The 25062-nt window shown below is 49.8% G+C and overlaps 10 protein-coding genes across 15 annotated transcripts; 6 read left to right on the top strand and 4 right to left on the bottom strand.

Annotated features, from left to right (window-relative positions):
* The first annotated feature begins 5 nt into the window (after positions 1 to 5).
* On the top strand, positions 6 to 4352 carry FOXG_01956 (uncharacterized protein). Its single transcript, XM_018379113.1, has 2 exons — positions 6 to 910; positions 976 to 4352. The coding sequence occupies exons 1-2, from the start codon at positions 745 to 747 to the stop codon at positions 3615 to 3617; spliced, it is 2808 nt and encodes a 935-aa protein (XP_018235128.1). The 5' UTR covers positions 6 to 744; the 3' UTR covers positions 3618 to 4352.
* Positions 3912 to 4620, bottom strand: FOXG_18218 (uncharacterized protein; the record flags this gene model as incomplete). The annotated part of the gene is made up of 3 exons (XM_018398272.1): positions 3912 to 4261; positions 4320 to 4382; positions 4593 to 4620. 3 exons carry the CDS (start codon positions 4618 to 4620, stop codon positions 3912 to 3914), a joined length of 441 nt encoding a protein of 146 aa, XP_018235129.1.
* Positions 4621 to 4698: 78 nt separating this feature from the next.
* On the top strand, positions 4699 to 7139 carry FOXG_01957 (argininosuccinate lyase). 5 transcript variants are annotated; one of them, XM_018379114.1, is made up of 6 exons: positions 4699 to 4983; positions 5042 to 5259; positions 5313 to 5506; positions 5559 to 5951; positions 6010 to 6100; positions 6179 to 7139. In XM_018379114.1, exons 1-6 carry the CDS (start codon positions 4923 to 4925, stop codon positions 6623 to 6625), a joined length of 1404 nt encoding a protein of 467 aa, XP_018235130.1. In that variant the 5' UTR covers positions 4699 to 4922; the 3' UTR covers positions 6626 to 7139. The 5 variants fall into 5 exon arrangements, with proteins under 5 accessions (XP_018235130.1, XP_018235131.1, XP_018235134.1 ...); XM_018379115.1 differs by having other exon boundaries at positions 4699 to 5259; XM_018379118.1 differs by having other exon boundaries at positions 6010 to 7139.
* FOXG_18219 (uncharacterized protein) lies at positions 6509 to 7785 on the bottom strand. Its single transcript, XM_018398273.1, has 2 exons — positions 7069 to 7785; positions 6509 to 6993 (listed from the first exon to the last, which is right to left on the bottom strand). Exons 1-2 carry the CDS (start codon positions 7237 to 7239, stop codon positions 6697 to 6699), a joined length of 468 nt encoding a protein of 155 aa, XP_018235135.1. The 5' UTR covers positions 7240 to 7785; the 3' UTR covers positions 6509 to 6696.
* Positions 7786 to 8976: 1191 nt separating this feature from the next.
* On the top strand, positions 8977 to 9769 carry FOXG_01958 (uncharacterized protein; the record flags this gene model as incomplete). Its single annotated transcript, XM_018379119.1, has 2 exons — positions 8977 to 9361; positions 9411 to 9769. The coding sequence occupies 2 exons, from the start codon at positions 8977 to 8979 to the stop codon at positions 9767 to 9769; spliced, it is 744 nt and encodes a 247-aa protein (XP_018235136.1).
* A 496-nt stretch (positions 9770 to 10265) lies between these two features.
* On the top strand, positions 10266 to 12715 carry FOXG_01959 (uncharacterized protein; the record flags this gene model as incomplete). The annotated part of the gene is made up of 6 exons (XM_018379120.1): positions 10266 to 10741; positions 10804 to 11035; positions 11088 to 12137; positions 12192 to 12351; positions 12436 to 12496; positions 12625 to 12715. The coding sequence occupies 6 exons, from the start codon at positions 10266 to 10268 to the stop codon at positions 12713 to 12715; spliced, it is 2070 nt and encodes a 689-aa protein (XP_018235137.1).
* Positions 12716 to 15774: 3059 nt separating this feature from the next.
* On the top strand, positions 15775 to 18964 carry FOXG_01960 (uncharacterized protein). The gene has a single exon (XM_018379121.1). The coding sequence runs from the start codon at positions 16376 to 16378 to the stop codon at positions 18434 to 18436; it is 2061 nt and encodes a 686-aa protein (XP_018235138.1). The 5' UTR covers positions 15775 to 16375; the 3' UTR covers positions 18437 to 18964.
* On the bottom strand, positions 18849 to 21705 carry FOXG_01961 (uncharacterized protein). Its single transcript, XM_018379122.1, has one exon. It carries the CDS (start codon positions 21409 to 21411, stop codon positions 19045 to 19047), a length of 2367 nt encoding a protein of 788 aa, XP_018235139.1. The 5' UTR covers positions 21412 to 21705; the 3' UTR covers positions 18849 to 19044.
* Positions 21706 to 21723: 18 nt separating this feature from the next.
* FOXG_01962 (uncharacterized protein) lies at positions 21724 to 24329 on the top strand. 2 transcript variants are annotated; one of them, XM_018379124.1, is made up of 4 exons: positions 21724 to 21945; positions 22002 to 22091; positions 22144 to 22887; positions 22997 to 24329. In XM_018379124.1, exons 1-3 carry the CDS (start codon positions 21919 to 21921, stop codon positions 22777 to 22779), a joined length of 753 nt encoding a protein of 250 aa, XP_018235141.1. In that variant the 5' UTR covers positions 21724 to 21918; the 3' UTR covers positions 22780 to 22887; positions 22997 to 24329. The 2 variants fall into 2 exon arrangements, with proteins under 2 accessions (XP_018235141.1, XP_018235140.1); XM_018379123.1 differs by having other exon boundaries at positions 22144 to 24329.
* Positions 22792 to 24697, bottom strand: FOXG_01963 (tRNA-dihydrouridine synthase 2). Its single transcript, XM_018379125.1, has 2 exons — positions 24313 to 24697; positions 22792 to 24257 (listed from the first exon to the last, which is right to left on the bottom strand). Exons 1-2 carry the CDS (start codon positions 24479 to 24481, stop codon positions 23137 to 23139), a joined length of 1290 nt encoding a protein of 429 aa, XP_018235142.1. The 5' UTR covers positions 24482 to 24697; the 3' UTR covers positions 22792 to 23136.
* Between the last annotated feature and the right edge of the window lie 365 nt (positions 24698 to 25062).

Genomic DNA, 25062 nt, shown 5'->3' on the forward strand with positions numbered 1-25062 from the left:
TGGCTACCTACCTGCCTCTCCGTAGTCTGTTCCTCTTTTGTCGACGGATCTTTCAGTCGAGGCTAGGTCGGAATAGAAAAGTCCAGTTCGGATCGGCGATCTCGTGTGGCGCCTTGGGCGCTCAGGGACGAAGACCCTGTCCGTGCTGTCCGTGTTGGCGCCAGTGTCGGTTTTGAAAATCTCTGGATAGCGCAGTCTGTAGGTGGGACTGATCGATTACCTTACTCGCGACGTGAGTAGGTGATGTACATGGAATCCATATCGTTGACCTAAAACTTGATACAGAACCAGAGACCCTGGATTGCCATCTCGTACCGTCTTCGGATGATCTTCATTGCCGGGTCGACTCCCCGTCACTAGGTCCAATACAAAGAGGACTCCGAGGCGGAGATGAGATAGAGACGAGGAGGTGAGGAAATGACTGTGTACATGGAATGGGACTGTAACGGTTCAATGTCGCTAATTGCCATTTCCCCGGCTGATATTGACAATTTGACGCCTTTCCTTTTCAAACATTGGCATTGGGTCCGGCTGGTCAAGTCGAGGTCTCGGGGAAAAGATAAGCTCTTGGGTTGGTAGGCTAAAAGAGTTGTTGGTTCATCCGAGAGGGCACTTGTTTATTTTGTTTTAGTTCAGCCAAACCCAAGATGAAACATGGTGGACTGACTTTCTCATGCCTTTCATGGAGTAGTAGCTCACAGGCTAACAAAAGCTTCAGTATCGCAAAATTCGTAGTCAAGCTTGATGGTTGGAAGCCCAGGGGCCCACAGAGAAACAAGCCTAAAACATCTACTACCAAATGAATTAGCTTGGCGCTATCAACATCTTCTCTTGCACCACACACCTCATCCCAATTCACCACCAAACTCCGCTACACTACACCACATCAAATGTCCGCTCCTAATTAAAAGTACGCCAGAGGCTTTCTTCAAGCCTTCCACCCCGTCTTTAGAATAATTGCTAAATTGGAGCTAGAACTATCCTTCAGGTCTCATTTCCCAGCCTCTAGCTGCCTGCCTGACTGGGTACAACTTCCGTACAGCAGTGCCTGGTCAACGGCCACTGTTCTATCAGCCATGTCTTCTGAAAAGCTCAATGTCATTGCTCTTATCTCGGGGGGCAAAGATAGCTTCTTCAGCCTGATCCACTGTCTCGAGCACGGCCATCAGATCGTGGCTCTTGCAAACTTATTCCCAGCACCAGCACCAGACTCAAGTTCAGCTATTTCAGGCGGACAATCACCGTTCCGCCAGGAAGACGCCACCAAGGCTGAACCAGAGACCAATCTCCAGACACCTTCGGATCTCTCATCTCCCGTGGGCTTCCAGCGCATCGATCCGGGTACCTGGACACCCCAGCCGCCTGATCCTGCCACAGGGGATCATGACAGCCTTCGGCAAGGCCAGGGCTCCGGGGAATCTTCCGACACGGACCTCAATAGTTTCATGTACCAAACAGTCGGGCACGAAGTCCTCCCCCTGTACGCCGATGCAACTGGCCTGCCGCTATATCGGCTACCCATCACTGGATGTGCGGTGCGCCACGAGAGGGACTACGATGCCACGGCTAATGCCCAGGACAAGGTCCAGGAGAGTGATGAGACGGAGTCCATGCTTCCCTTGTTACAGTCCATCATTGCCCGCCATCCAGAGGCTAATGCTGTATGCGCTGGTGCCATCCTCTCCACCTACCAACGCACCCGTGTTGAGTCAATAGCACTGCGCCTAGGTCTTGTGCCCCTGGCCTACCTATGGCAGTATCCAGTCTTACCACCCCCATCCGCAGCCATCTCAGCCGATACCCAGTTGTTGATTGATATGGCCAATGTTGGATTAGAGGCACGGATCATCAAAGTTGCCAGTGCTGGACTAGACGAGAACCATCTCTGGGAACGGGTGTCAAGCGAAACAGGCTCGAGTCGTGTCAAGAATGCATTACGCAAGTTTGGCTCAGCTCAAGGTGCGGCAGCCCTAGGAGAAGGTGGTGAATTTGAGACGCTCGTCCTGGATGGCCCATCTTCCGTGTTCAAGAAGAGAATTGTTGTCCCAGAACAGGGGCGTAGGATAGTGCGTGAAGGTGGCGGTTGCTCATGGCTTATGTTGGGTGGTGCACGGTTAGAAGACAAGCATGATGCTGCAGCCAAACCAGCAGTTCGGATCCCCAATCTCCTCGATCCTCACTTCAAGACTGTATTTGGCGACCTGCCGCAACCCTTGAACGAGTTGAAAGCCGCAAAGGCTTCTGCCATTTTAAGGAGGTTGACGTCACTATCCCAAGATGCAGGGACCTTCACTGCTGATAGCGAGGTTTTGCGTTGGTCTGTACTTCCAGACCTCGGGTTGGGTGAAATGCCGATACAAGATGAAACCATCCAGGTCGTAGAGAAGATCAGAGATTTGGCGTCAGGGGCCGGTGTTCGACTCTCTCAAGTCACAAGTACCATCGTCGTCTTAAGGCGCATGTCAGACTTTCCTAAGGTTAATGGCGAGTACGGCAAGATATTCACCAGGCCGAACCCACCGTCGCGAGTGACCATTTCCTGTGGTGACCTCCTACCAGCTGGTGTGAATATTGCCATCTCCCTAGCTGCTCCTACACCTAAAGCGATACGGGACCGCAATGGTCTCCATGTCCAGTCCAGGTCATACTGGGCACCTGCAAACATTGGCCCCTACAGTCAGGCGATAGACGTGCCCGTGACAGCTCAAGACCAGCCTACAGGTCTTCGGTGCATCTCCATTGCCGGTCAGATACCCTTGATTCCAGCAACAATGCTCCTCCCTTCCACATCTGAGAAGTCACACGAGCTTCAAATTGTCCTATCTCTGCAACATTTGTGGCGAGTTGGTCAGGAGATGAAGATTCAGTGGTGGACAAGCTCAGTTGCTTACTTCCCCCGTGCCAACTCGTCCGAGATCCAGCGCAGCGCCCAGCTGGCAGGGTATGCTTGGAAACAAGCACATGGATCCCCTGATGAGGAGGGGGATGGTGATAACGGTCCTGATCTTTGGGACTTGAAATACAACCCTGCTTACATGTCGCTTGGTAACGATGACAAGACAACCCGAAAGACCCTTCCGGACTGGGAGGCACTGACTCTACGTCAACAGAATGAGCCTGAGACTTGTATCCCGCCTATGTTTGCTGCTGAAGTGGAAGAGCTGCCACGGCAGGCTGCTGTGGAGTGGCACGCTCACAACGGTCTTTCGAAAATTGAAGAGGCGAGCTTTTTGATGTGTTGCTTGCCTGAGCTCACGCTTCCAGGCTGGAAAACATGGCATTCAGTCGTCACAACCGCAAGTGCTACTGTAATCTACAGTACAGCAGCATATTCTCATGCTGACAGGCCTCATTCCGCTTCCTTGGATAGCTTGAAGATCGATATGTGCAAAATCATGCAGGAATCACTTCATCAACTCCACCCTCATGGGCCAGAAACGGTTCAATCCAAATTGACTTTGGTGTATGCAGATGCGGCTCAAATTGTTTCCATATGGAACAACCTTGGAGATAAATGCGATGTTGCACTTATCCCGTGCCGGTCAATCTGGTCGTCTGATGGACAAAGTGTTGCTATTGTGGGCTTGTTTGAAACGATCTTCATACGAGAATCATGACTTTATGACTGATTATATGAATGCATTTACAAAAATATACTACTTTCAAAACGTCTTCTATCTCCAATCCCCTCTTATCCACACCCAACTTTGTACAACAGGCAAATATGTTGGGCCAAGCCAAGTCTCGGAGGCAGCTCCTTGTCTAGCAGCTTGAAACGATGGTGTTTAACTGGTTCACAAAATACACAGCCAATACTACCCGACCTGTCGCCTCCAATCTGCACCATAATCCTATTCGGCAATACTTGTTCCTAAGCACTGACGTATTTCATGTGTTGAGGAGGATATCTGTCACCGGCAGGCGTAAAAGATGCAAGTAGCCTGTCGATATCGCGCAAGTCCTCGTCTGTAAGATCGATGATTGTCGCGTTCTCTCGGATACGGTCGGACTTGGTAGAGCCAGGGATGGGCACGATCGTAGACATCCCCGGGCGACGAGAGTGATAAGAGCCAGTTGATGGCGATCTGGCTCACTGTGCATCCTTTCTTCTTTGCAAGGGCTTCGATATCATCAACTAGCTGGGCATTCTTGCGGAAGTTGTCGCCTTGCCAGCGTGGGTGGATCTTGGCACGCATGTCATTCTCTGGAAGATCCTCGACAGGCTTGATCTTGCCTCCGAGGAAACCTCGTCCGAGGGGTGCTAGACTTTTGTGTCAGTGATCATGTCAATTCCTGGGATATTGGAGTAGAGTCCTTACAATAAGCAAGAACTAGAATGCCAAGTTCGCCACAAACTTCGAGTAGGCCGTTGGTAAGGGGGTCTATCAGTCAGTTATATACCATAGTAAAGCTTTACCTCCTAAGAGGTAATAAATATTTAAACTATATTGAACTTTAAAGATACTTAGATATACCTTTTAAGGCTAACTTATAAACTTTATATTTTATTCATAATATTATTTTAAAAAAGAGGTAATTATTTAAGTAACCTAATTATTTTAAGAAAAGCAGCAACTTTTATAAAAATACACTGCCAATTTCGCTCCTGCGGTTTAACATAATTCGTGGCTGCATCATTATCATCACCTGATTATTTACCAGATGAACTGGGGCTCGCGATAACAGATAAGACAGGAAGTGGGACACCCGTAACACTTTCGAACTTGATTAGCCCCGCCCTCGTTTTCGACCTTTTTAGTCAAGCAACATTATTCAAATTGACTCACGTCCCTTAGTTTGAACGTCAATTGCTACAACCACGCTGTAACCTCAATTGTTTCTATCAGTTCTATCGAGCTTGAAATCGTAACGAGCTAACAAACGCGACGATCGCGACGAGCGCCGAGAACAAATACTCCAACATGGCGGAAAAGAAGACGGACGCCCCGGCAACCAATATGCTCTGGGGTGGCAGGTTTACAGGTTCAATTGTCCCCGGACACAAGCTTCGGATCCAGTATACTAATCTTGCGATGCCCAGGTGGGATTGATCCGCTTATGCATAAGTATAATGCCTCTATTATATACGATAAGGCTCTCTATAGAGAGGACGTTCTTGGATCGATTGCTTTCGCCAGGGCCAACTCAAAGGTTGGTATCATTACCGAAGACGAATTTAAGATGATCGAGCATGGTCTGCTTGAAGTGATGGAAGAATGGAAGCAGGGAACCTTCGCTATTATGCCGAATGATGAAGACGTGAGACGCTGGCCCACGCCACCTAACCTCCCGAGGCTAACACAATGAATCAGATTCATACTGCAAACGAGCGTCGATTGGGAGAGCTTATCGGAAAGGACACCGCTGGCAAGCTGCATACAGGTCGCAGCCGCAACGAGCAGGTCGTTTGTGATATGCGCATGTGGCTACGTGACCGCATCCGTGAAATCGACAGCCAACTCGTTGCTTTCCTACAAGTCCTCACCAAACGCGCCGAGGCTGAAATGTAAGCCTGGCACTACATCCGAACAAAGCCCCTTACTGAGTAACATCCATAGCGACTACCTCATGCCCGGCTACACCCACTTACAACGCGCGCAGCCAGTTCGCTGGGGTCAGTGGATAATGTCACATGCTGCTTCGTTCAAGCAGGATCTCGAGCGATTGCGCCAGGTCTTCGAAAGGGTCAACCTTAGCCCACTTGGATGTGGTGCATTAGCTGGTAATGTGTTTGGCATCGATCGAGATGCAATAGCCGCGGAGCTTGGTTTCAGCGGAATCACTCTGAACTCCATGAACACTTCAGGCGACCGTGACTTCATCATCGAGTTCCTAAGCTGGAACTCGATATTCACCAGCCATATCAGCAGGTGGGCTGAAGATCTCATATTATACTCCACTTCCGAGTTCGGGTTTTGTCGTTTGTCAGATCTTTATAGTACCGGCAGCAGGTTCGTTGTATCCATCGCGACTCCCAGGCAATCCCATAAGACTCTAATTCACGTCCAGTTTAATGCCGAATAAGAAGAACGCCGACAGTTTGGAACTCTTGCGCGGCAAGTCAGGTCGTGCTTTCGGTCAAATGGCTGGGCTGATGATGGTGAGTTCGAATACAGACATATCAGCTCATGAGTGATCAGGAGCGGATCAACAGCAGCCACTAACAGATACCTGATAGAGCGTGAAAGGCTTGCCAACTTGCTACAACAAGGACCTTCAGGAGGGATGGGAACCCATGCTGGATTCGGTCCAAACTGTTTTGGACAGTCTGGGCATCGCCAACGGGGTTATCGCCACTATGACCGTGCGGCCTGAGCGGATGTTGGCTGCCCTGGATAAGACGATGCTTGCCACTGATGTCGCGGAGTGGCTGGTGCGAAACGGATGTCCTTTTAGGGAAGCTCATCACATTTCTGGACGCGTTGTTGCATTATCGGAAAATACGGAAACCCCGATGGATAAACTAACCCTGGAGCAACTGCAAGCCATCGATTCTCGATTCACAGCGGACATTGTGAAAGCATTCGAATATGAGTCGAGTGTTGAGGCGAAATCGGCCAGGGGCGGTACTAGTCGATCAGCCGTGCTGCAGCAGATTCAGGAACTCCATGCTATCTTAGATTAGAGGTCTTATGGCCCGGTGCATGGGCTAGACATCAAATAAATGAGCACGACAAGATACCTGCTTCAAGAAACTCAAACAAAGCATCTGTAGACGAACTGGACATGAGGGGAGATGTTCGAGGTGAAGGTGCCTTCGTCCATAGCTGAAAGGCATCTGTAATTCGAACCGTCCACGGAGTTATCCAATGTATGCTTCTCCTCAAATCTCATGAAGAGATCCCCCGCCGATTCATCGTCTAGGATGTCCTCCAGAGGTTCATCGTCTGAGAAATCCTCCCAAATCTCCTCATCGTCGTCCAAAAGCTCATCGATGCCACTTTGGCTGATCTCGTCATCGTTGGCTTTTCTTAGGGCAATAGCAGGGGTTGCCTTTTCGAGAAGGCAAGTTAGATGAGTAAAGAGCAAATAAAAGAAAGCGGTAGAGAAGGCGAATGTTGCACTTACGTTGATATACTTCCGTATAAATTCTGCAATTGCATGACACGTCAGACCTATCATTCTGTCTTCCTCACGGCCAGGCTGTAACCTTTGAATCACCCTAACAGAAGCGAACGGGCCGCGAGCTTGGTGAAATTTTGAAAGGCTGATCTTTTGCCGGAGTTCCCCAACTGTCATCTCATGATCTATGACCGTGGGGGGGACAACCTGTCGCTCAAAAGCATCGAATATAGCTACCTGAAGGGGTAGTGGCCCATCGTCTGAGCAGATACACTCGAAATCAATAATGAATGTGTTGTGAGGGTTTTAGCGCGACCTTCGAAGAGAGGAAATCGAAAATTCTGCGATAAAATTGACCTGGTAGCACGATCCGACTCTTTCTTTGAATGAAGAGAGTCAAACTTCTTGTATCCTTCACACTCTCTTAGGTGTTCATCCTCACATCCCCGAGAGAAACGACGGAGACAGGTTGGACAAAGCTGCTTTGGACAGTTATGAGGCCCGTTGCGCTCAACTATATAGGAGCCGCTGGAACAAAGCATCTTTGTGCATTTTGCCCAATGTGCCGCAATTGTGTCAACTTTGAGGGCGTGCCTGCAGCCTGGACAGATCCGAGTATTGCATTCAGTTTCGTGCTGAGAAATCTCCTTATGTTGCCCAGTCTTGCGGCAGTAGTTGCAACGCGCTGGCCGTGCTTCAAGGCCTGCAACCTCATGCTCATCCCTCATCGACGTTAGATAGTGCTTGTTACATCGGGAGCATATCCAGTACTCACAGTTCTGCAGATGCTTATATATTTTAATTAATAAATCTTTTCTTTTTTTTTAAAAAAAAAAAAAATTAAATTATAAAAGACTTTAATTTATAAAAATTTACTATAATAAAAAAGCATCTAAGCTGTTAAGGACTAGTTTAATATGCCAAAGTGAAGGTATTCAGACCTCGATAGCCTTGGTCTCACCGTCGTCATTCTGTTTCCTTAGCACCATGACGTGCTTCTGCTTAGTTTGGTATCATCCAATGAAGATACAGATGCTACAGCCGCTGAAGAGTGCGGAACGCCTCCACTGTCACAAGCCACAACCCCACTGCAGGAGGCTACTGGGTAGTAGGTACTAGGACCTCAGACTAAGCTTGTCTTGACCTCAAATGTTTTTTGACTTTACAGTAACCTTGTCAACGTTAGAAAACACGCACGCAACGCTCGACATATCGGACTAGAACTGTTCCGTCTGTTCCTAACGCTGTGTCGCAGTACCTATAGCCGCGTTCTATTCTAACCAGGACCCTTGACCTTTGCCAATCGATCGTGATGGCTGAGAATGCTCTAGATGCAGATGCCAATGCAGATTCAAATGCGAATGGCCCCGCCCGACGAGCATCTAGTGTTGGGTTCCAACTAGGACGGCATTCATCTTCAAATGCACGCATAAATGAGATACTTGAGGTGTGTATCCTCCTGTTCTTGTAAATGGAAGTGAGTGAGACAAAGACACGGCACGGGTGATTCATGAGACATTGTGCGGGACGGCCATGTTCTTTTCAACCAGCCTCATGTGTTCTGTTCTGTTCTTTGCATGTCATGCGGGCTGGCAGCTATTCCTTGCAAGCCCGATAACTAGCACTTCAGGCTGGTACCGGTAGATATCGACATGCATGTGGTCGACTATCTCGCCGTCCGTACAAAGATGGTCTTTGTGGCGTCTGGGAAACTGCCGGCCCCCTGCTCGACATCCAGACCTTAGCCTCCGAAAGATCATCCGAATCTCGCGTGCTCTTTTGGCTCTACTCCCCCTCGTTGTTCTTCTCTTTCGCTTCCTCTCAGTATCCCTCGCCTGAGTACCCCAATGTTGAGTGAGCGCTAACAAGAACGACTTTTACGCACAACAGAACGCTCGTGAACGCGCCGAATCAATGGCTGGTCCCTCTCCTACCCATCTCTCACCCCGGCCCGCCGGCAGTCCCATCCTCCCGCCCAACTCGTCGCTCAGGCCCAGCCCTGTCAACGAGGACAGCAGCGCCGACGAGGCTACTGGATTCATATCTCATACGCCGCCTCTCAATTACAACTCGCTCAATGTTACAAGTACCGCGACCTCGGCCCCGCAGATCCGTAAACCATCCTTACGCCAGCGACCATCTTCCCAACAAAACAATGGCGCTGCCCAGAACCCTGAGACGACCCGACAAGCCAGCTCAGAGAGTGGTAATACGTCGTGGTGGCAGACCCAGGCAGAGAAGTTTCAGTCGATAGAGCTGGAGAACAAAGGCAGCGTTGCCCGAGACCACCTCGCCATCGGTAAGCTTCACCCTTGGTACTTCGGGTTAACAATCTAACAACCTCCAAGAACGAACATTTCTGGCATGGCTACGCACATCTCTTAGTTTTGCATCCATAGGGATAGCAGTGACACAGCTCTTTCGCCTCAATACGTCTCTCGAAAGCGAGCATGGCAATAACTCGCGGAGCAACACCCAGACACTACGACACATGGGCAAGCCGCTTGGCACCACGTTCCTCGGTATCAGTATATTGATTCTCTTCCTTGGCTACAAACGCTATTTTCAATCTCAGCACTGGGTCATGCAGGGCAAGTTTCCTGCTAGTCGTGGTACAATCATGATTGTTGCGTTTGTTGCTTTGGCGATTATGGTTGTCTCTCTTGTGGTAGTGATTGCTATCCACCCGTCTGAGCATGAGCTCTAATTTCTTGACTCGACTTGTAGTGTACTCTGACATTACTTAAGATTGCATCTAGTATTACATTGTTAGCGCTGGAGCGATAATGTTTCTGCTTATGGCAAGAGTTTTGGTTTTGACGCGGCGCATTTATGGGGGGTTACATCATGACTTGATACCACAGGAGTATTTGAGTGTTGAGCTCTGTTCGTATGAATATTCTTATAGGTTGGCGTATATACAAATATCTGAAGTGAAAGACACCAATTACTGTCAGTATTGTTTTATAGGTAATTGGTGCGTTTGAGCTCTCATGATATGAAGCATCATGACTTCGCCCGAAGTAGGTACCAAGGTAGTAGTAGTAGGTAGTCAGACAACTAACGTCAGAGCGGGTTATGGCGGGGTCTAATCATGGAAGCTCCCCCACCAAACATCCAATCCCACGTCGTATTCTGATCTTACACTTACATCTGTAACCTCACCAAGTTTTACTTAACCACACAAAGAAAGGTCAGTGACGATGACTGTCAAAAGAGAGCCAGTCGACATTCCTACCTTTGCCACCACCCAACTCGCCCTTCTTGAACAAGAACTTCAGACAGAGATCAACGAGACAAGCACCCTCATCTCCAACCACAGCCCGACAGCCCTTCAACGAGCTGGTCTTGCTCTCACAAACCTTGTTGTCTCAGGTCAACGTACGGGTCTCGGAGGCCGAACAGTTCTTGAGCTCTCTCCGGATGCCGCCACGGGCTCGCCTGATGAATTACCTGAGCATGGCTTGCGCACCGGAGACATCGTTCTTGTCGCTGAGCAGCCGGCGGGAAGCGCCAAAAAGCGTGAAGTAAAGGATTTGGAGAAGAAGGGAGCGAGAGGTGTTGTTACCAGAGTGAGCAGAGGATGGGTTGCTGTTGCGATTGATGAGGGGAAGGAAGAAGTTGGCTTCTCGGGTAGAGTATGGGCTGTCAAATTGGCAGACGAAGTGACATACAAGAGGTATGTTGAGTCATCACCTTCATAATGGACAGCGATCACACCATTAACCATCTCCTTTGAAGAATGAACTGGGCGATGGAGAAGCTAAACAAGATGAAAGAGTCGGAATATTCTGGTTTCATCAGAGTTCTCTTCGGCTTGTCGAGCCCATCGCCAGTTGCCGAAGACTTATCTAAAGATGAAAACGTGGGCGATCTCGAGTGGTTTGATCCAACGCTCAACGATTCACAAAAGAATGCAATTCGGTTCGCTTTGCTATCTCGAGAAGTAGCATTGATTCATGGGCCTCCGGGAGTGAGTGACTTATACTGGAGTGGAAAATACTTGCTCACGTGTTTATGTATAGACTGGCAAAACTCATACTCTCATCGAGCTGATTCTCCAGATGACCAAACTGGGTCAAAGAATTCTTGTCTGCGGGCCTTCCAACATTTCTGTTGACAACATCGTCGAGCGACTAGCTCCTCACAAGATCCCGATCCTTCGTCTGGGCCATCCCGCTCGTTTGCTGCCTTCCGTGGTTGACCACTCGCTCGACGTACTCACGCAAACATCAGAAGCGGGTGCTATTGTGAAAGACATTAGGACAGAAATGGACACCAAGCAGGCCTCAATCAAAAAGACGAAAAGCGGCAAGGAGCGCAAAGCAATCTACACCGACCTCAAAGAACTGAGAAAAGAGTTTCGTGAACGAGAACGTCGCTGTGTCAGTACACTCATTGGCGGTAGCAAGGTCCTTCTGGCAACACTGCATGGGGCAGGAGGCTATCAGTTGCGGAACGATGAGTTTGATGTTGTTATCATCGATGAGGCCAGCCAAGCCCTTGAAGCCCAGTGTTGGGTCCCTCTCGTAGCTGCTAAGAAGGTTGTCTGTGCCGGTGACCATCTGCAGCTCCCGCCAACCATCAAATCAAGCAATGCAAAGGTTAAGGCGCCAGTCAAGGATGGCGCAGCAGTCACAAAGGGTACCACGCTTGAGATCACCCTGTTTGACAGACTGCTGGCATTGCATGGGCCTTCCATCAAACGCATGCTAACCACGCAATATCGAATGCACGAGAGTATTATGCGGTTCCCTTCTGATGAACTATACGACTCCAAGTTGATCGCTGCTGATGCGGTGAAACATCGCCTCCTGAAAGACCTTGAATATGAGGTCCAGGACAACGAGGACACCAATGAACCTGTCATCTTCATAGATACACAGGGAGGTGACTTTCCCGAAAAGAACGAGGAAGACGACAAGGACACTCCTAGAAAGGGCAGAGCAGGTTTGCATGGTGACAGTAAGAGCAACGAGATGGAGGCTGCTCTTGTACAACAGCACGTGAGGCAACTCGTGGGTGCCGGGGTCCGTCCAGAAGATATAGCCGTTGTGACACCTTACAATGCCCAGGTACGTCCAAAAAATGTAGAGTGAGACGTATGCTGACAGTGAGTGGACTATAAGCTCGCCATACTAGCTCCGCTGAAAGACAAGTTCCCGGGCATCGAACTCGGCAGTGTTGACGGCTTTCAGGGTCGTGAAAAGGAGGCCGTAATCGTGAGCCTTGTTCGAAGCAACTCCGAAGGCGAAGTTGGATTCCTCGGCGAGAAGCGCCGTCTCAATGGTGAGGTGACATCCCGTTGGTTACCGTTATGATTCGGGCCATCCGGACAACCAAGATTAGTTTGACTAATACACGTGTATCTAGTCGCAATGACACGTCCGAAGCGTTCTTTGACGGTTATCGGAGACTCGGAGACAGTTCAGAGGTAAGCGATAATGCAGTGCACTTGGGCCCTTGGGCCTCGAAGCTGCAGCCGCTGGTTTGACAAGTGCTGCGCAGACTGTTCCAGCCGTTCACCTGAGACGAGACATTATTAACGTGCCTGTTTCACAGGGGAGGCAGCTTCTTGAAGAAATGGATGCAGTATCTCGAAGACAACGCCGACCTGCGATACCCAGATGCATCTAGCTTAACGCACGATTAACCGGAACTGAAAGCTTCCACCGTCTCGCTTCCAGTCGACATGCTTGTCGTCGATATTCAGTAGGTAGGGCAATGGGGTCTGAAACTCGTTCTAAATCTTTCGGCCGAAATGGTCGACTGCGTAACAGCTGTCAGATCAAAACTCCCACGCTGCTTTTAACGATGGACGGAGGATTGACCAGAACGATTGACCTCAGCTTCTCCTGAAACAGCACCTGCAGTAGCTTGCAGCTCCAACGATTGATGGCTCGAGTGACAAAGATAGAGAACATATCCGTACATACATAGAAGAGCTGGCAACTAGTCCTTTCCTAGTCGGGCCAGGACCTGTTCGATTCGTGCGAGCCCATGTGTTGTTCGAGATGGTCGGGAAAGGTGAAAGCTGCTGGGATAGTTACTCAAGAAACGGGGTTGCGATGGTGGTCATTGTCGACATCCCGGCGATGTTTCAGGTCGCTCACTCGTTGTGGGACTGTACCGAACCGTGGGGGACAATTAATCCTTGTCCGTTTCCTTCCCACTCGCGTAGAGCACCAGGAAGCAGATCTTGTAAATTTGCCGAAAACACTAGAAGGCATTGTTTCTGAGTAACTACCTAGTCCAGTCCATCCCGATCACATCTACTCAATTGTTGATTTAGCCATCAGGAGTCACTGTGCGTGCCCCTGAGTCTGCAAGGGCGGCAAGAAACCCCCTCAAAGTAAACCCGACATTCCAACGAGTTTCTTGGAATTTAGGAAAGGTCTCTTTAGTTGAAGACAGTGGCAGACATCATACGCTCCGGCTTGGCAGCATATAATTAACGATGAAAAAACGCCGTCGTGTCAGTTTCAGGGAACCCTGGCTCAACAGCATACGACGTCAGTTGTCAGGAAGTGTCTCTAGATTTGACAGACTCTGAGATTTAAAAAGAGGGCATCGATTGTTACACAGCAGATATGATCAAACTCTACCGTAATAATAGCGCTTCTATGATGCAGAGAAGACAGTACGAGATACATAAGGATGAATATCTGGAAAGCAATTTGCAGATGGAAACGGACATGCAGCTGATGAATAAGAAGTTGAATCGATGCCTTGATTGGCCAATGATTTGATTGGCTCCCTGTCTCTCAGACATCGCCCATGGTAAAACGGCTGACATGAGATAGACCCGTCTGATCAGGGTCGATCTTGTGGAGGATGATCACCGTTGTTTGTGAGTTCTAGTCCACACCTGAACAGGCTGCCGCTGAGCACTGAGGAAGTGATATTATTTGTTGAAGCTCACGTAGAGGATTCCCAAAGGAGGAATGTAGGTCTAATGCAGAAGGGCACTTCAGGAAGGCGAGCATGCCCCTCAAGAGGTTTACCCATCCCTAGGTATCTGTGGGTATAATGTCGCATACGTCGATATCTTGTTGTAGGGTATGGACGCCAACTGATTACAGGGAATAGCTGGTGATGAAGTCGAGCTATGTGAAACTGTATTCGAGTGGTGTCGTCTCGCCTGTACTCTGTATGTACGGAGTAGTGCCAGTATGTATGACCTGCCCCGATTGATATTGCCAGGTCGTTTTTGTACGCCGGCACAAATTTGAGGAATGCGGTTATGGAGCCAACGAAGGACATATTAAGAGACTAATGGTTGCTTTTTGCGGTGGCCCTAACGCTATGCAAACAAGTCGAGCTGGGCCGCTTAAGGCCTCGGGACGCTAAGTGGTTAGGGGCTCTGTCGTGCTTCGTTAGATCGCATGGGGCCGCAGATAGCGGGAGTCTAGTACTTGTCCTGGCACGGATAGAGACTGTCGATATCAAAAGCTGAGGACGAGATGGCTGTGCTGTCGTGGGTGGTGTAGATTGTAATGTTCTTGGTCTAGAAAGAGAAATAAGGTAATCAATCAAGGTTTCAAGACAAATCTGAGGCATCTTGCATGAATGATGGGCAGTATCAGCTGTGAGGGTGTCTACCATTTCCCACGTCAGCGGATGACCGGTTGCCCATGAGTGTTCCATCCGTAACGCCATGAGCTCTATTTTCATCTCATACTTCATGCACTGTCATCGCTAGTATCGACAGCGTGTATCGGATCGGCCTTCATTTCCACCTTTTGCCTCTCAGGGCACCCGTCTCTTCTTATTTAGGATTCTTATTTAGGAGGCGGCGCATGCCGCTCAAATTGCAACCCAAGCAATGGCACGATGGTCTCGCAAACCAATAACCACTAGTTAGGTACTCAATCTGTCGTCTTGTTCTCTACTGAGGTAACATTGTAAACTTGCTCAATTCTGCTGTGCCTTTCTTGTATGTATGGATGCAGACACGTTCCGCAACTTACCTTAGCTACGCGAGAGAAACATACAGGGAGCCCCTGTCTCAACAATGCCCCGGAATGCCCTGTACCCGGCCTCGAGCCACGAGGCAAGATACCCAGATCCCAGACCGTTGGAGCCTCTATCGAGGCCATTGTCGTGTTACCTCCCCAGTCGATGGAATCCAGCACCCATCCTTGGCAACGACAGTCTTGTCATCTTGATGGGCTCGTGCGTTTCGATCTTGAGGCATCACCCTTGTCTTGTCGTGACATGGACTTGGCTTCAACTGAAGTGTCATGTCCAGGGTTCTCAGCGGTGCGGTGCATCGAACCGAGTCCTATGTATGTCCGTTGTTCTCAATTCTGCTTCGTTCGTCTGCTCGACAAGGGTCTGCAAGAGAGAGTGCAACGATAGGTGCAGGTGAACGACCCACCCCTGTCTAGTCGAATACCAAAGAGCTCTTTGAGATCGGTTCTGCTGGCTCTCAGGCTATACACGACACAGATGGCAAAGCTACAGTCTCCCCGCTTTGGCTCCACGCAACGTTTGGGAGCATTGGGAATCCCAAGCGGCTTGCCCATTCATCACCCTGATCCAATTCACCGCTCGAGCTATGTATGAATGGTCTGTGTCTGCCAGACACTACTGAACCAGTGGACTGTAGGTGCTGTCTGTATCTCATTCCCCTCCCCCGCCAGGGCCCTTGTCAGCTTGACATGCCTTACAAGGGCCCCCCTCTCGTCCCTCCTTGTCATCCAGCGTGGCATTGAACGTCTCGTCGCGCTTCAAGAACCCGCAAATGGTCCCTGTCCCGCACCATCAAGCGCGGTTTCGCATGGCGTGCGTCTCATGTCTATGTCTATCCTGCTGAGCCGACATTAATAGGTGCCAGTCGCCCACCCACTCGGACCGCTCCAAGCCCATGTGTACTGTGCTGTATGTATTTGTTTCAAACCCTCTCGTCCTCCCATTCTTCCTCCTCTCCAGTCTCTGGATTCCTGCTCGCCCTTTTCGGACGGCAAGGGCGACTTTTTCCCGCGATGCCATAAGCTGTCAACCAACTCCCTCCTTTCTTCTCACACTCGTTTGGCTGTTTCACGCCGTGTCTTAATGCGCCCTTGACGCAAAGAAACCAAGCTCATCGACCGGATGATAGGCCAGGCTGCCCTTGTATAGATGAGCGCACGGATTGTGAGCCTGTTTTACGAGCGCTCCTTCATGAATATGCGCCAGGGCATGTCATCTGTCTATCTCTGACCGCTTTTACCTGGACATTCCATTCTGTTACCTTCGCTTAAGACCCTTTTGTCATATTTTTACTTCTCTATTCGATCCGCAGCTTGCTGTCCTCCTTCACGTTTCCAACATGAAGAAGCCGTGGAGATCAGCAGCCAACACTGCTCCCACTGCTCAGCCTGTTGATATGCAGCAGTCCAATATCCGCGGCAGGATATCTGGGCCTGTCCCTATTTCGACTTCTTTGGATGACGAGTTCCCAATTCGCAACCCAGGTACCAACATGGCTACGCCTGTCCAGGGTGAATTCAAAGAATCCCAGACTGAGCCCACCCTATCGCGCAACGATTTCAGATCTCCCACGTTCCCAGAGCATCGTCGAAATGGACCTCACGCTTTCAGGGAAGAGCCGAGGTCCTCGTTGCATGCTCGACAGCCCGGCACAATAAGTCGCTTGCAAAAGGCTGAACCATCTAACAATGTGCGGCATTCCTTCGTCAGCGCGGACACAAGGGACAAGGAGCGCCCTCAACGGAAGCAGTCAACTCTCCGAGGCGCTTTGGGGAAGCTTTTTAATCGAAAAAAGAAACCAAGCGGCAACGAAAGTTCCAACAATACTGATTCAGAAACCGGTTCCACGCCAATGCGCCCCGGGCCATACCGTCGATCAACGGGTGAAGATGGCCAAGACTCGGTGCCTAGTTTAAGCCGCAGGGACAGGTCAGCTCCCAGGTCACGGACTCGACCTTTCCCAGGAGCAGAATCCAAGCGATCAGCTTCCCTGCCCATCACTGAATTTGATCGGGCGTTAAGATCCCACTCTATTCGCCCAGAAGATGTTCGCGCCATCGAGAGCGCGCGCAACTCACTGAGCGCTGACTTTGGTGTATCGCACGCTCGGATAAGTGCAACCAGGTTGCGTGAGTACAACTTGGCGGGCCTTTCACCGCGACCTGCTAGTAGCCATGGCCGGGAGAGTCGGCAAGACCAGAGCGATGACAACGCTCACGAGATTGGCCGTGCAATCACCAGCGACCTCCCTGGTGTACGCCGAAGATCGCGGAGCTTATCGGGGCTACCAGATGAAAGCCATGGCCATACTCGTCGACGCAGTGATGAGATTAAATATTGGAGGGAGAGTTACGGCCCAACCTTCATGTCCCCAGTGTCTTCAAACCCCGCAGAAGGAGAAGGCATCGCCATAGAAGAAATCGAACAGGCCCAGCAAGTAGAAGACGCTCCAAAACAAACAGAGGCAGAGCCTTTCAATTTTGGATCCTTTGCAGACATGAAGCAGGTGGGAGGCATGAAAATCACACATGCAGCAAACCTAGAAACCCGGATAAACAATCTCGAATCTCGAGTCTATCGGTTGGAGCAGGCTCTCGACCGAATGTGTGATGCTGCTCCAGGCTGGCAGTCACACCAAGGGCCACCAGATCGACCTGCGCCCCCAATCCCGATTGGTGGTCAAACCAACACGGATTTGCCAGATCACCAGGCTGATCGAAGCAGATGGGACCATAGAAAGAGCTTCGGTCGTTCCAGCGGCCACCCAAATTATTCAAAAGCAGGCCAGAGGGGAAGCGTGTTGCTTGACCCGCATTCTTCGGCTATTCTGAGTGACAGCAACAAAGACCGTCCCACCTCGACTGCAACAATTCGTGGTGCAGCTAGTCTCCCGAGCCTTCTTAAGAACACCCCCGAGGTCTTTACCATGGACCATTATACAACACTCCTTGCCCTGATTCATACCGAACGCTCAGCTCGAGAAGCTCTAGAGACTCAGGTTAAGACGCTTGGCCACCAACTGAGCATCTTGTCCCATTCGGTAAACACGAATAGCGGATTCGATCCGCCCCCGACAGCCAAATCCTTCGGTGACAGATCTGCGTTTGACCACGACGATGACGACGATAATCTCACATCCTTGGCGATCATGACAAGATCGCGAAGTCGACATATCGACCCCGAGGACTCGGGTATTGGAACCGGCCATGGAGACGAGAGCGAATACTCTGACACTTTTGAAACCCCTCGTGAAGAGGGACATAGCTTCGGAGCGTTCGGTGAAGATCTGGACAAGGAAGATCTGGCGCAAACCAAGGCGGCACGAACGCTTTCCCTGTCACAACTCACTATGGGTCGGGGCACTCAGAAGTCTTCACAGCAGGTTCATCGGGTGATATAACCAGTTACGTCCTCTTCACGGAGCACGTTGCACCATCGAGGCGCTCCAAAAACTAACATCCCCGATCACACATATCTCTCTTATCCAATAATACCTACCTTAGTTGTACGATATTTGGTGGCATATGACTTATGACCTCTCTACGACGACCGCCTTTGTTATCGACCGCCTTCTTCCTCATCATGGAGCACATCCCTACCGCCACACTCATTAAACCTATTTACTTGTCATATATACTCTTTTACAAGGGGCGTCTCGATAGACATAGCGCAGCGCTTTGGAACGTTTGGCATGCTATTGTTGTTTCTGTTTTTTTTTTTTTTTTTTTTTTTTCGTCTTTATTCTGCATTGAATACCCACCCAGTTATGGGTGTCAGGCTGGCGTACTAGGAACTTTTGGGCGAAACAGCGACACGTCATTTTGAATTAGCGATTGAAGGTCATCTTTGAGAATAATAAATCAAGAACCATGACTACCTATTGCCATTGCCATTCTGGCACGAATTCTTGGCTCTACTTGTCTTCTACTGCATGTGACGGCCTCGTTGCATCTGCATGCTTTGATCTACTTGATTACTTTTGATGATTCGTAAATGATTTCTATGTTCCTATGGGTGGTGGTCATCCTTTATTCCCCAGCTCCCAACCAAGGCCATGGATTTCTCGTCACCAGGTGCGAGTCTCTCATCCTGAAGCGTGTCGGCGAGACAAGTCCAAGGGTCCCTGCCGCCTCCCCATTTTAGCAGGTTCTCCTTCAACCGCTCTCCGTTTTCGCGATTGATGGCACCTCCATTCTCACCAGCCTTGAACACAACACGCCAAACACGCTCGGCGAGTACACGGTCAAAGAGATAACTATAGTAGGTACTTCCGTAACTATGCAGGTGGCCAAAGAATCCCTGCCAGCAAGTATTTGGCGGATCTCGAGGACCATGGGCAAAGCGAGCCTTGATATCATGGAAAACAGCGGTTGAGTCAAACTCTGCATCCCGCATAGTTGAGGCATGGTAGGCCTGGTCTACCATTGCAAGAATGATCTGGTTCTCTGTTTCCAAGCCTTCGAATCGTTTAGTCAACCGGATTCTTTCAGCAACGAGTTCGTAAGGTAAAGGTCGGTCCGACTTCCAGTGACGTGCAAAGAGAGATAGGACAGTAGGATCAGCAGCGAAGTGCTCCATAAGTGTCGATGGTAGTTCAGCAAAGTCGGTCGCACAACGAGTCCCAGAGACATTCTGGAAGCTAGTTCGTGCAAGAACAGAGTGAATAGCATGGCCCATTTCGTGGAACAGGGTCTCGACAGATTGATAGGATAGCAAAGAGGGCTCCTTAGAGTTCTCACTTGGCTGAAAATCACAGACAAGTGCAATAGTAGGCAGTTGCTTCAGTACACCGTCCGCGGAGGATGTCTCCATGCCATCGTTGGCTGCCATCTCGGGTGACTCGAAACTTGGCCCACTACTGTCATGATCAGCAGCGACCTCTGCTATTTCCTCGGGGAGAATCTCCCGGGAACATCTGACTGTAAAATGAGCGGGATTGCCGGACTTTTGTGGGCGATGAAACAAATCGCAATAGAGAACAGCAATTAGTTCCCCCTTATCAGTGACAACATCAAGTCGTTTCACTTCAGGGTGCCATGTCTCACCAGGAAGAGTCTCCCGCAACACAAGACGGATACCATAAAGCCGATCAAAGAGTCTCGATAGGCCTTGTATGACAGTCCCAACAGAAAAAAATGCGTTGAGCTGATCTTCTTGTCGCTGTCTAGACCTCAGGTCAACTCTGATTTTCTCCATATAAAAATCTTTGTCCCAGGCTTGGAGTGGGACGTCTGGAAGGTTGAGTCTGTCTCGCTTCTTCAAAACCAGTTCTTGCAGTTCGGCCTGGACTACCGGTGTGTTGTTATTTCTTAGAGCAAGGAGAAACTCCATTACAGACGCAGGAGTCTTGGCCATCATGCGGTCCTTCAGGGCCATGTGACCATAACTTTCGAAACCTGCAAGCTCTGCGAGCTCACCTCTCAGCTTTAACATTGCCTCGAGGTACAAAACAGTCTCCCGAGACGCGGTTCGTTGGGCCAGGTAAATTTCTTTGCGAGTCTCCTCGTCATGCACACTTTGAAGTGCTCCTATTGCATCTGAGCTCAGAGTGGGTAGCGTGATGTTCTGTCGTACTTTGAGCGTGGCTGCGATGCCTGGGTAAAGGCCATAGAACTTATAAGCCGGAAGGGTAATTTGTTTTCTTGCTGGCTGCATTCCCTGTGCAAAAGCCGATCCTATTTCGCTGATACGCGAGGACAAATCCACGAATCTGTCTCGTGAAGCTTTTGGCAAATTTACAGCAGATTTCATGAAGTCCAACTTGAGCTGTAAAGCCACAGTTCTCTCTTCTTCCGACCACACCTTTGTAACTTCGGGGATAGATAGCGCCTGACTTAACTGATCACTGAGACCAGTCATGGTATTAAGCTGGTTCATGTACTGATATACCATACCCCATGCGTTGGCAGCCGCTTCCTGGAACCGGCTATCTGGATGCGTCATACGAACGAAATCTGCGAGGTCCAGTACACGGCACAATAGATCGCTAAGCCGATCAAGGTCGCGGACCACCGCACAGTACTCATGTACGGAGGATGCACTTAGGACTTTATTAACGATATTTTTTGCTCGTTCGAGGTTCTTCTGAGCGAACTGCTGGAAGCCACCAGGGCTGGTGAGGTATCGGTTCTTGAAGAGACCTTGGCTCTTCTTCAAGCTGAACTTGGGGAAAGTTCTGCCCGTGGGGGCGTCGAATAAGTTGCGTAAAACAGTATCATCGTGATTCGAGCTCGCGGTATGATCGACCGGTGTGCTTGGGGAGATAACCTGGGCTACTGCGGAGGCAATAGAGTTCCATCGCCGTTGTGGAGGTTTGGTCGTGTGTCGAACACATCTATTACAGATCCAGAGGCGGTTGCCCCTCGAACTCAGCATTATCAATATGCAGATAAGATCGAACCCATGAATTGATCCAACAGCAATCGAAGTGATAATCCCGTATTCTCTCCCAATGGCGGGGAAGAGTAGCAGAAATTGGAGTGAAAACACGGGTGGGATAAGGTAGGTAGGTAGGTATGCTTAATATTCTTTACTTTAGATCAAGAATTGAAGATATCGGAGGAAGACTTTCAAAAGCGACTTTCCTGCCTTGTCGGGCTTTCCGGCTTCGGATCCGTCCCTTGTCGCCTTCCTTGTTTTAGCAGGGCATTTCCGCCCATAACTTGCAGCCTAAGGAAGGTAGGTTGAGTTGTGCCTTCCTGCACTACCTACTGGGATTGAAAATCTTAGTCATCCCATCAACGCCCCCAAGCTGGACTCTGAGTGGTCCAATAGAGCCTCCGTCCTAGATTTTCCGACAGTGATGATTGTGCTCACGAGCATCCGACGTCCATCTTGAATTCGCGTGACGTCTTTCTCACCCACTCGTCAATTGAGCGCACAATGGCTTCACGAGTGGTGTTCTCGCGGGTCAGTAATACATCTGAGCTCTAGATAAGCTCCTTCGTGCTAATTGATCTGTATAGCGCTCCCTGGCACCGCTGGCGACCATGGCCCTCGGCGGCATGGCACTGGCTCCGGCTACTGTTTTCGCCGAAGGTCCCAGTGACTTCAAGGTTTGTCATGGAGCATCAATGGACTTCAATAATTTTCCTAACAGCACTATAGCGAAAACCCATCTACGATGATTACGATATCCCGACAGCAAATCCCGCACCTGTAACACCACCACCACCCGTTGCTGCGACACCCGTTGAGCCGGTCGACGATGAGGAGAGGCATCACTCGCCTACTCCTACTGAGCGGCTGGCCGTCCATATCGGTAAAGGTCGCCTGGCCCTGTACGAGTACGCAGTAGCTGCTGAGAACAAGGTCAATGAGACCATGGATTCAGCCTTCAATCTCGAGCAATCCTTCACCAGTACCATCGCTTCACTGGCTCCCTCCCGTGAAAGCGGCGAGCAACTTATGCCCGGAGCCATTTACGTCCTGGTCGCTGCTATGGCCGGTAGTATCATTACTCGCAATCGCAGCATTATCCTTCGCGCTTCGCTCCCCCTCGCCCTGGGTATCGGCGCTGGCTGGACCGTTCTCCCTGTCACCATGCGCAACATCTCCGACCTCACCTGGAAGTACGAGCAGAGGTTCCCTGTTATTGCCGAGTCTCACGTCCGCCTGCGTGAGAGTATCGTCAACAGCGTCAGCTTTGCCAAGGCGCATAGCCAGGTTGGTGTCCGTTATGTCGACGAAAAAGTGACAGACGCACGAGAGGCTGTTGAAGGCTGGGTCCAGAAGGGCAAATAAAGGATTTCAAAAAGCGAGATGAAATGAAATGTACTATTAAATAGAGTTCCCAAAAACTGTTCATTTGTATCAATGGCCGGTCCTGCTTAGCGCCAGCTACCAATATCTGTATGTATTTTGAATAGGCTGGGTTTCCTTTCCTTTTTTGTTAATGAAAAAGAAAACATTCCTTGCCGTCCTTTCTCTATAATTTATTCATGACCTAATGATGCGGCAGCTTTCTATATGCTCTGTTCCCAAGCTCTTGTCCTCTGAGCCTGTGTCCTTAACTCCATGTAATGCGAATCCAAGGCTTCTAACTCAACCGTACGCCCCTTATCATTCCCTCGCCTTTGTACCATCCAACTGACCCTTTCCCTAAACAGCCGTTACAGCTGGTGCGGGTTCAGATGTCTTCACCTGCTTCACAGGTCTGTTATCAGACATTCTCCGCTTGCGCTTCTGGTCATTTCCTTCTTTTGACTTCACCGGCTGTGTATTAGTCTGTGCGTTGGCCTTCTTTGCAGCCTTCTTTGCGGCCTTCTCTGCAGCTTTCCCATGCAGGGGCTGATCCAGTCCTCGCTTACTATCTATAATACGAGCGGACTCGAGGTGTTTTTCAAGGGATAGCGCCTCGCAGATGCTCTTATAATTCTTGGACTGGTTCATTGACTGGTAAGATTTTGACTTTCCAGGGACCATGTTTGAGAGCAGGAACTTGGTGTTGCCGAACCGGTTGTCAACATCAATCGCAGTCTTCACATAATGATCGACAACTTCTTCCCAAGGTGCCAGTCCGCCATCAGCTACACTCCTGAAGCAGCTTGGGTTCTTCTCAGCCGCGACTGCAATCATCGCACCGTCCGCACCGAACTCTTTGGCGAGCTGGAGACCTTGGTCCCTATTCTCAACGTCGCCGTTCATCAAGCAGGCAACACCATACTCATGGCAGACTTCTGCAATCATACGGAGCTGCCCTCTAATAGCCCGTTCTCTGGGTCTCATAGGTGTCGTCCGGCAATGGATGGTTAGTCCTGTAATGCCTGTCGCACAAAGACGGCGAACAAGCGCCTCTGTTTCCGCTGCAGTGTCGAGGAGTCTGATCTTAACGCTTATTCCAATCTCAAATTCAGGGGTAATGTTCTTAACAAGAGCCTCAAGAATAGCGCAGAGTTTATCTGGAGTCTTGAGAAGGGCGGCACCCATTCCTCCGCTAGTGCTGAAGGGCTTTGGGCAACCAGCGTTGACATCGATGCCGGCGACATCTGCGGCCACCAGCCTAGCGGCTGCTACTGCACGATCGGGATCCGATGTGCCGATTTGGAAGATAAGCTTGTCTTTTTCAGCCTCTGGCAGCATTCTGTAGATAATGCTCTCCTTGGCATCCGGAGGAGGGTCCTTCTGACCATGGGATGAGAGACGATACCACTCTATCGTTTTCGAGTCTTCATCAAATCGACGAGAAGTTCCAATCATAGAGTAATCCACAGTCTCAGGACCTGTAGGCTGAAGTTAGAAAACGATATCTTGACATATTTTTGCTGTGCATCTCACCCCAGACAAGATCTGCGCCATACTTAAGAGCCAAAAGTCTTGATGGAAGCTCTCCTGAGCGAACCATAGGCGCAAGAACAACCTTGCCACGATAATCTACACCCCGTCGAGGAATGGGTACTCGCTTGACTTCTGTAGCCATGGTTCGTCGAATTATCTGCGTGAGCATGCCTGTTTGGCAACCGTTTACATCCTTCTGCCGCTTGGGAGAGTGACTAGCCTCTATAAATTCTTCGCAGAATGCGAATGGAGGCGATTTTTGTTAGTCATCAATAAACTTTCTTATCGATAAGATCATAAAGTCTGTCCCCTGTACATGCCTAAGGCTTAACCTAAACTTAGGGCTGAAGATAACCCAACTGAATGGGCTTTGGCAGACTGAAATATATGATGCCTATGGTACTGAGACATGCAGATGTAAGGTATTGCCATATCCAAGCGTGAATCGCGGGGCAAGGATGCAACAGGACAGGGAATTCGATATGTTTCACAATCAAATCTACCTCGACTGTGGACCATCGCAGGTAAGGTCACACGTTCAGATTCATCTTTCTACGCGTTTCAGAAGAGTTTAGTATGAAGAAAGCTTAACTTCGACTACCTATTTCTCACGCGCACACACCTGGTCACAGGCCTCAAGGCCAATTCTGATAGACTGACACTGCCACTGGCAAACATGCGACAGGGAGACAAATTCATTTATTTGTCGTTGGTTAGGTCTTACATAAGACTCCACCGAGTTGGAATTGC

This window comes from Fusarium oxysporum, chromosome 5, assembly GCF_000149955.1.
Source record: "Fusarium oxysporum f. sp. lycopersici 4287 chromosome 5, whole genome shotgun sequence".
NCBI classification, from domain to species: domain Eukaryota; kingdom Fungi; phylum Ascomycota; class Sordariomycetes; order Hypocreales; family Nectriaceae; genus Fusarium; species Fusarium oxysporum.

Excerpts from the sequence above, each read along its gene's own strand:
- FOXG_01956 (XM_018379113.1), top strand. The coding sequence starts at position 745 with ATGGTTGGAAGCCCAGGGGCCCACAGAGAAACAAGCCTAAAACATCTA. Across the intron at positions 911-975 it reads ATGTCCGCTCCTAATTAAAA|AACTATCCTTCAGGTCTCAT; the intron begins GTACGCCAGAGG and ends AATTGGAGCTAG.
- FOXG_01963 (XM_018379125.1), bottom strand. The coding sequence starts at position 24,481 with ATGCTCACGCAGATAATTCGACGAACCATGGCTACAGAAGTCAAGCGA. Across the intron at positions 24,258-24,312 it reads TGGCGCAGATCTTGTCTGGG|GTCCTGAGACTGTGGATTAC; the intron begins GTGAGATGCACA and ends TTCAGCCTACAG.
- FOXG_01957 (XM_018379114.1), top strand. The coding sequence starts at position 4,923 with ATGGCGGAAAAGAAGACGGACGCCCCGGCAACCAATATGCTCTGGGGT. Across the intron at positions 5,507-5,558 it reads AAACGCGCCGAGGCTGAAAT|CGACTACCTCATGCCCGGCT; the intron begins GTAAGCCTGGCA and ends TAACATCCATAG. Across the intron at positions 6,101-6,178 it reads AAATGGCTGGGCTGATGATG|AGCGTGAAAGGCTTGCCAAC; the intron begins GTGAGTTCGAAT and ends GATACCTGATAG.
- FOXG_01962 (XM_018379123.1), top strand. The coding sequence starts at position 21,919 with ATGGCTTCACGAGTGGTGTTCTCGCGG. Across the intron at positions 21,946-22,001 it reads CACGAGTGGTGTTCTCGCGG|CGCTCCCTGGCACCGCTGGC; the intron begins GTCAGTAATACA and ends TGATCTGTATAG. Across the intron at positions 22,092-22,143 it reads AAGGTCCCAGTGACTTCAAG|CGAAAACCCATCTACGATGA; the intron begins GTTTGTCATGGA and ends ACAGCACTATAG.
- FOXG_18219 (XM_018398273.1), bottom strand. The coding sequence starts at position 7,239 with ATGACAGTTGGGGAACTCCGGCAAAAGATCAGCCTTTCAAAATTTCAC. Across the intron at positions 6,994-7,068 it reads TTATACGGAAGTATATCAAC|GCAACCCCTGCTATTGCCCT; the intron begins GTAAGTGCAACA and ends CTTCTCGAAAAG.
- FOXG_01961 (XM_018379122.1), bottom strand. The coding sequence starts at position 21,411 with ATGCTGAGTTCGAGGGGCAACCGCCTCTGGATCTGTAATAGATGTGTT.
- FOXG_01960 (XM_018379121.1), top strand. The coding sequence starts at position 16,376 with ATGAAGAAGCCGTGGAGATCAGCAGCCAACACTGCTCCCACTGCTCAG.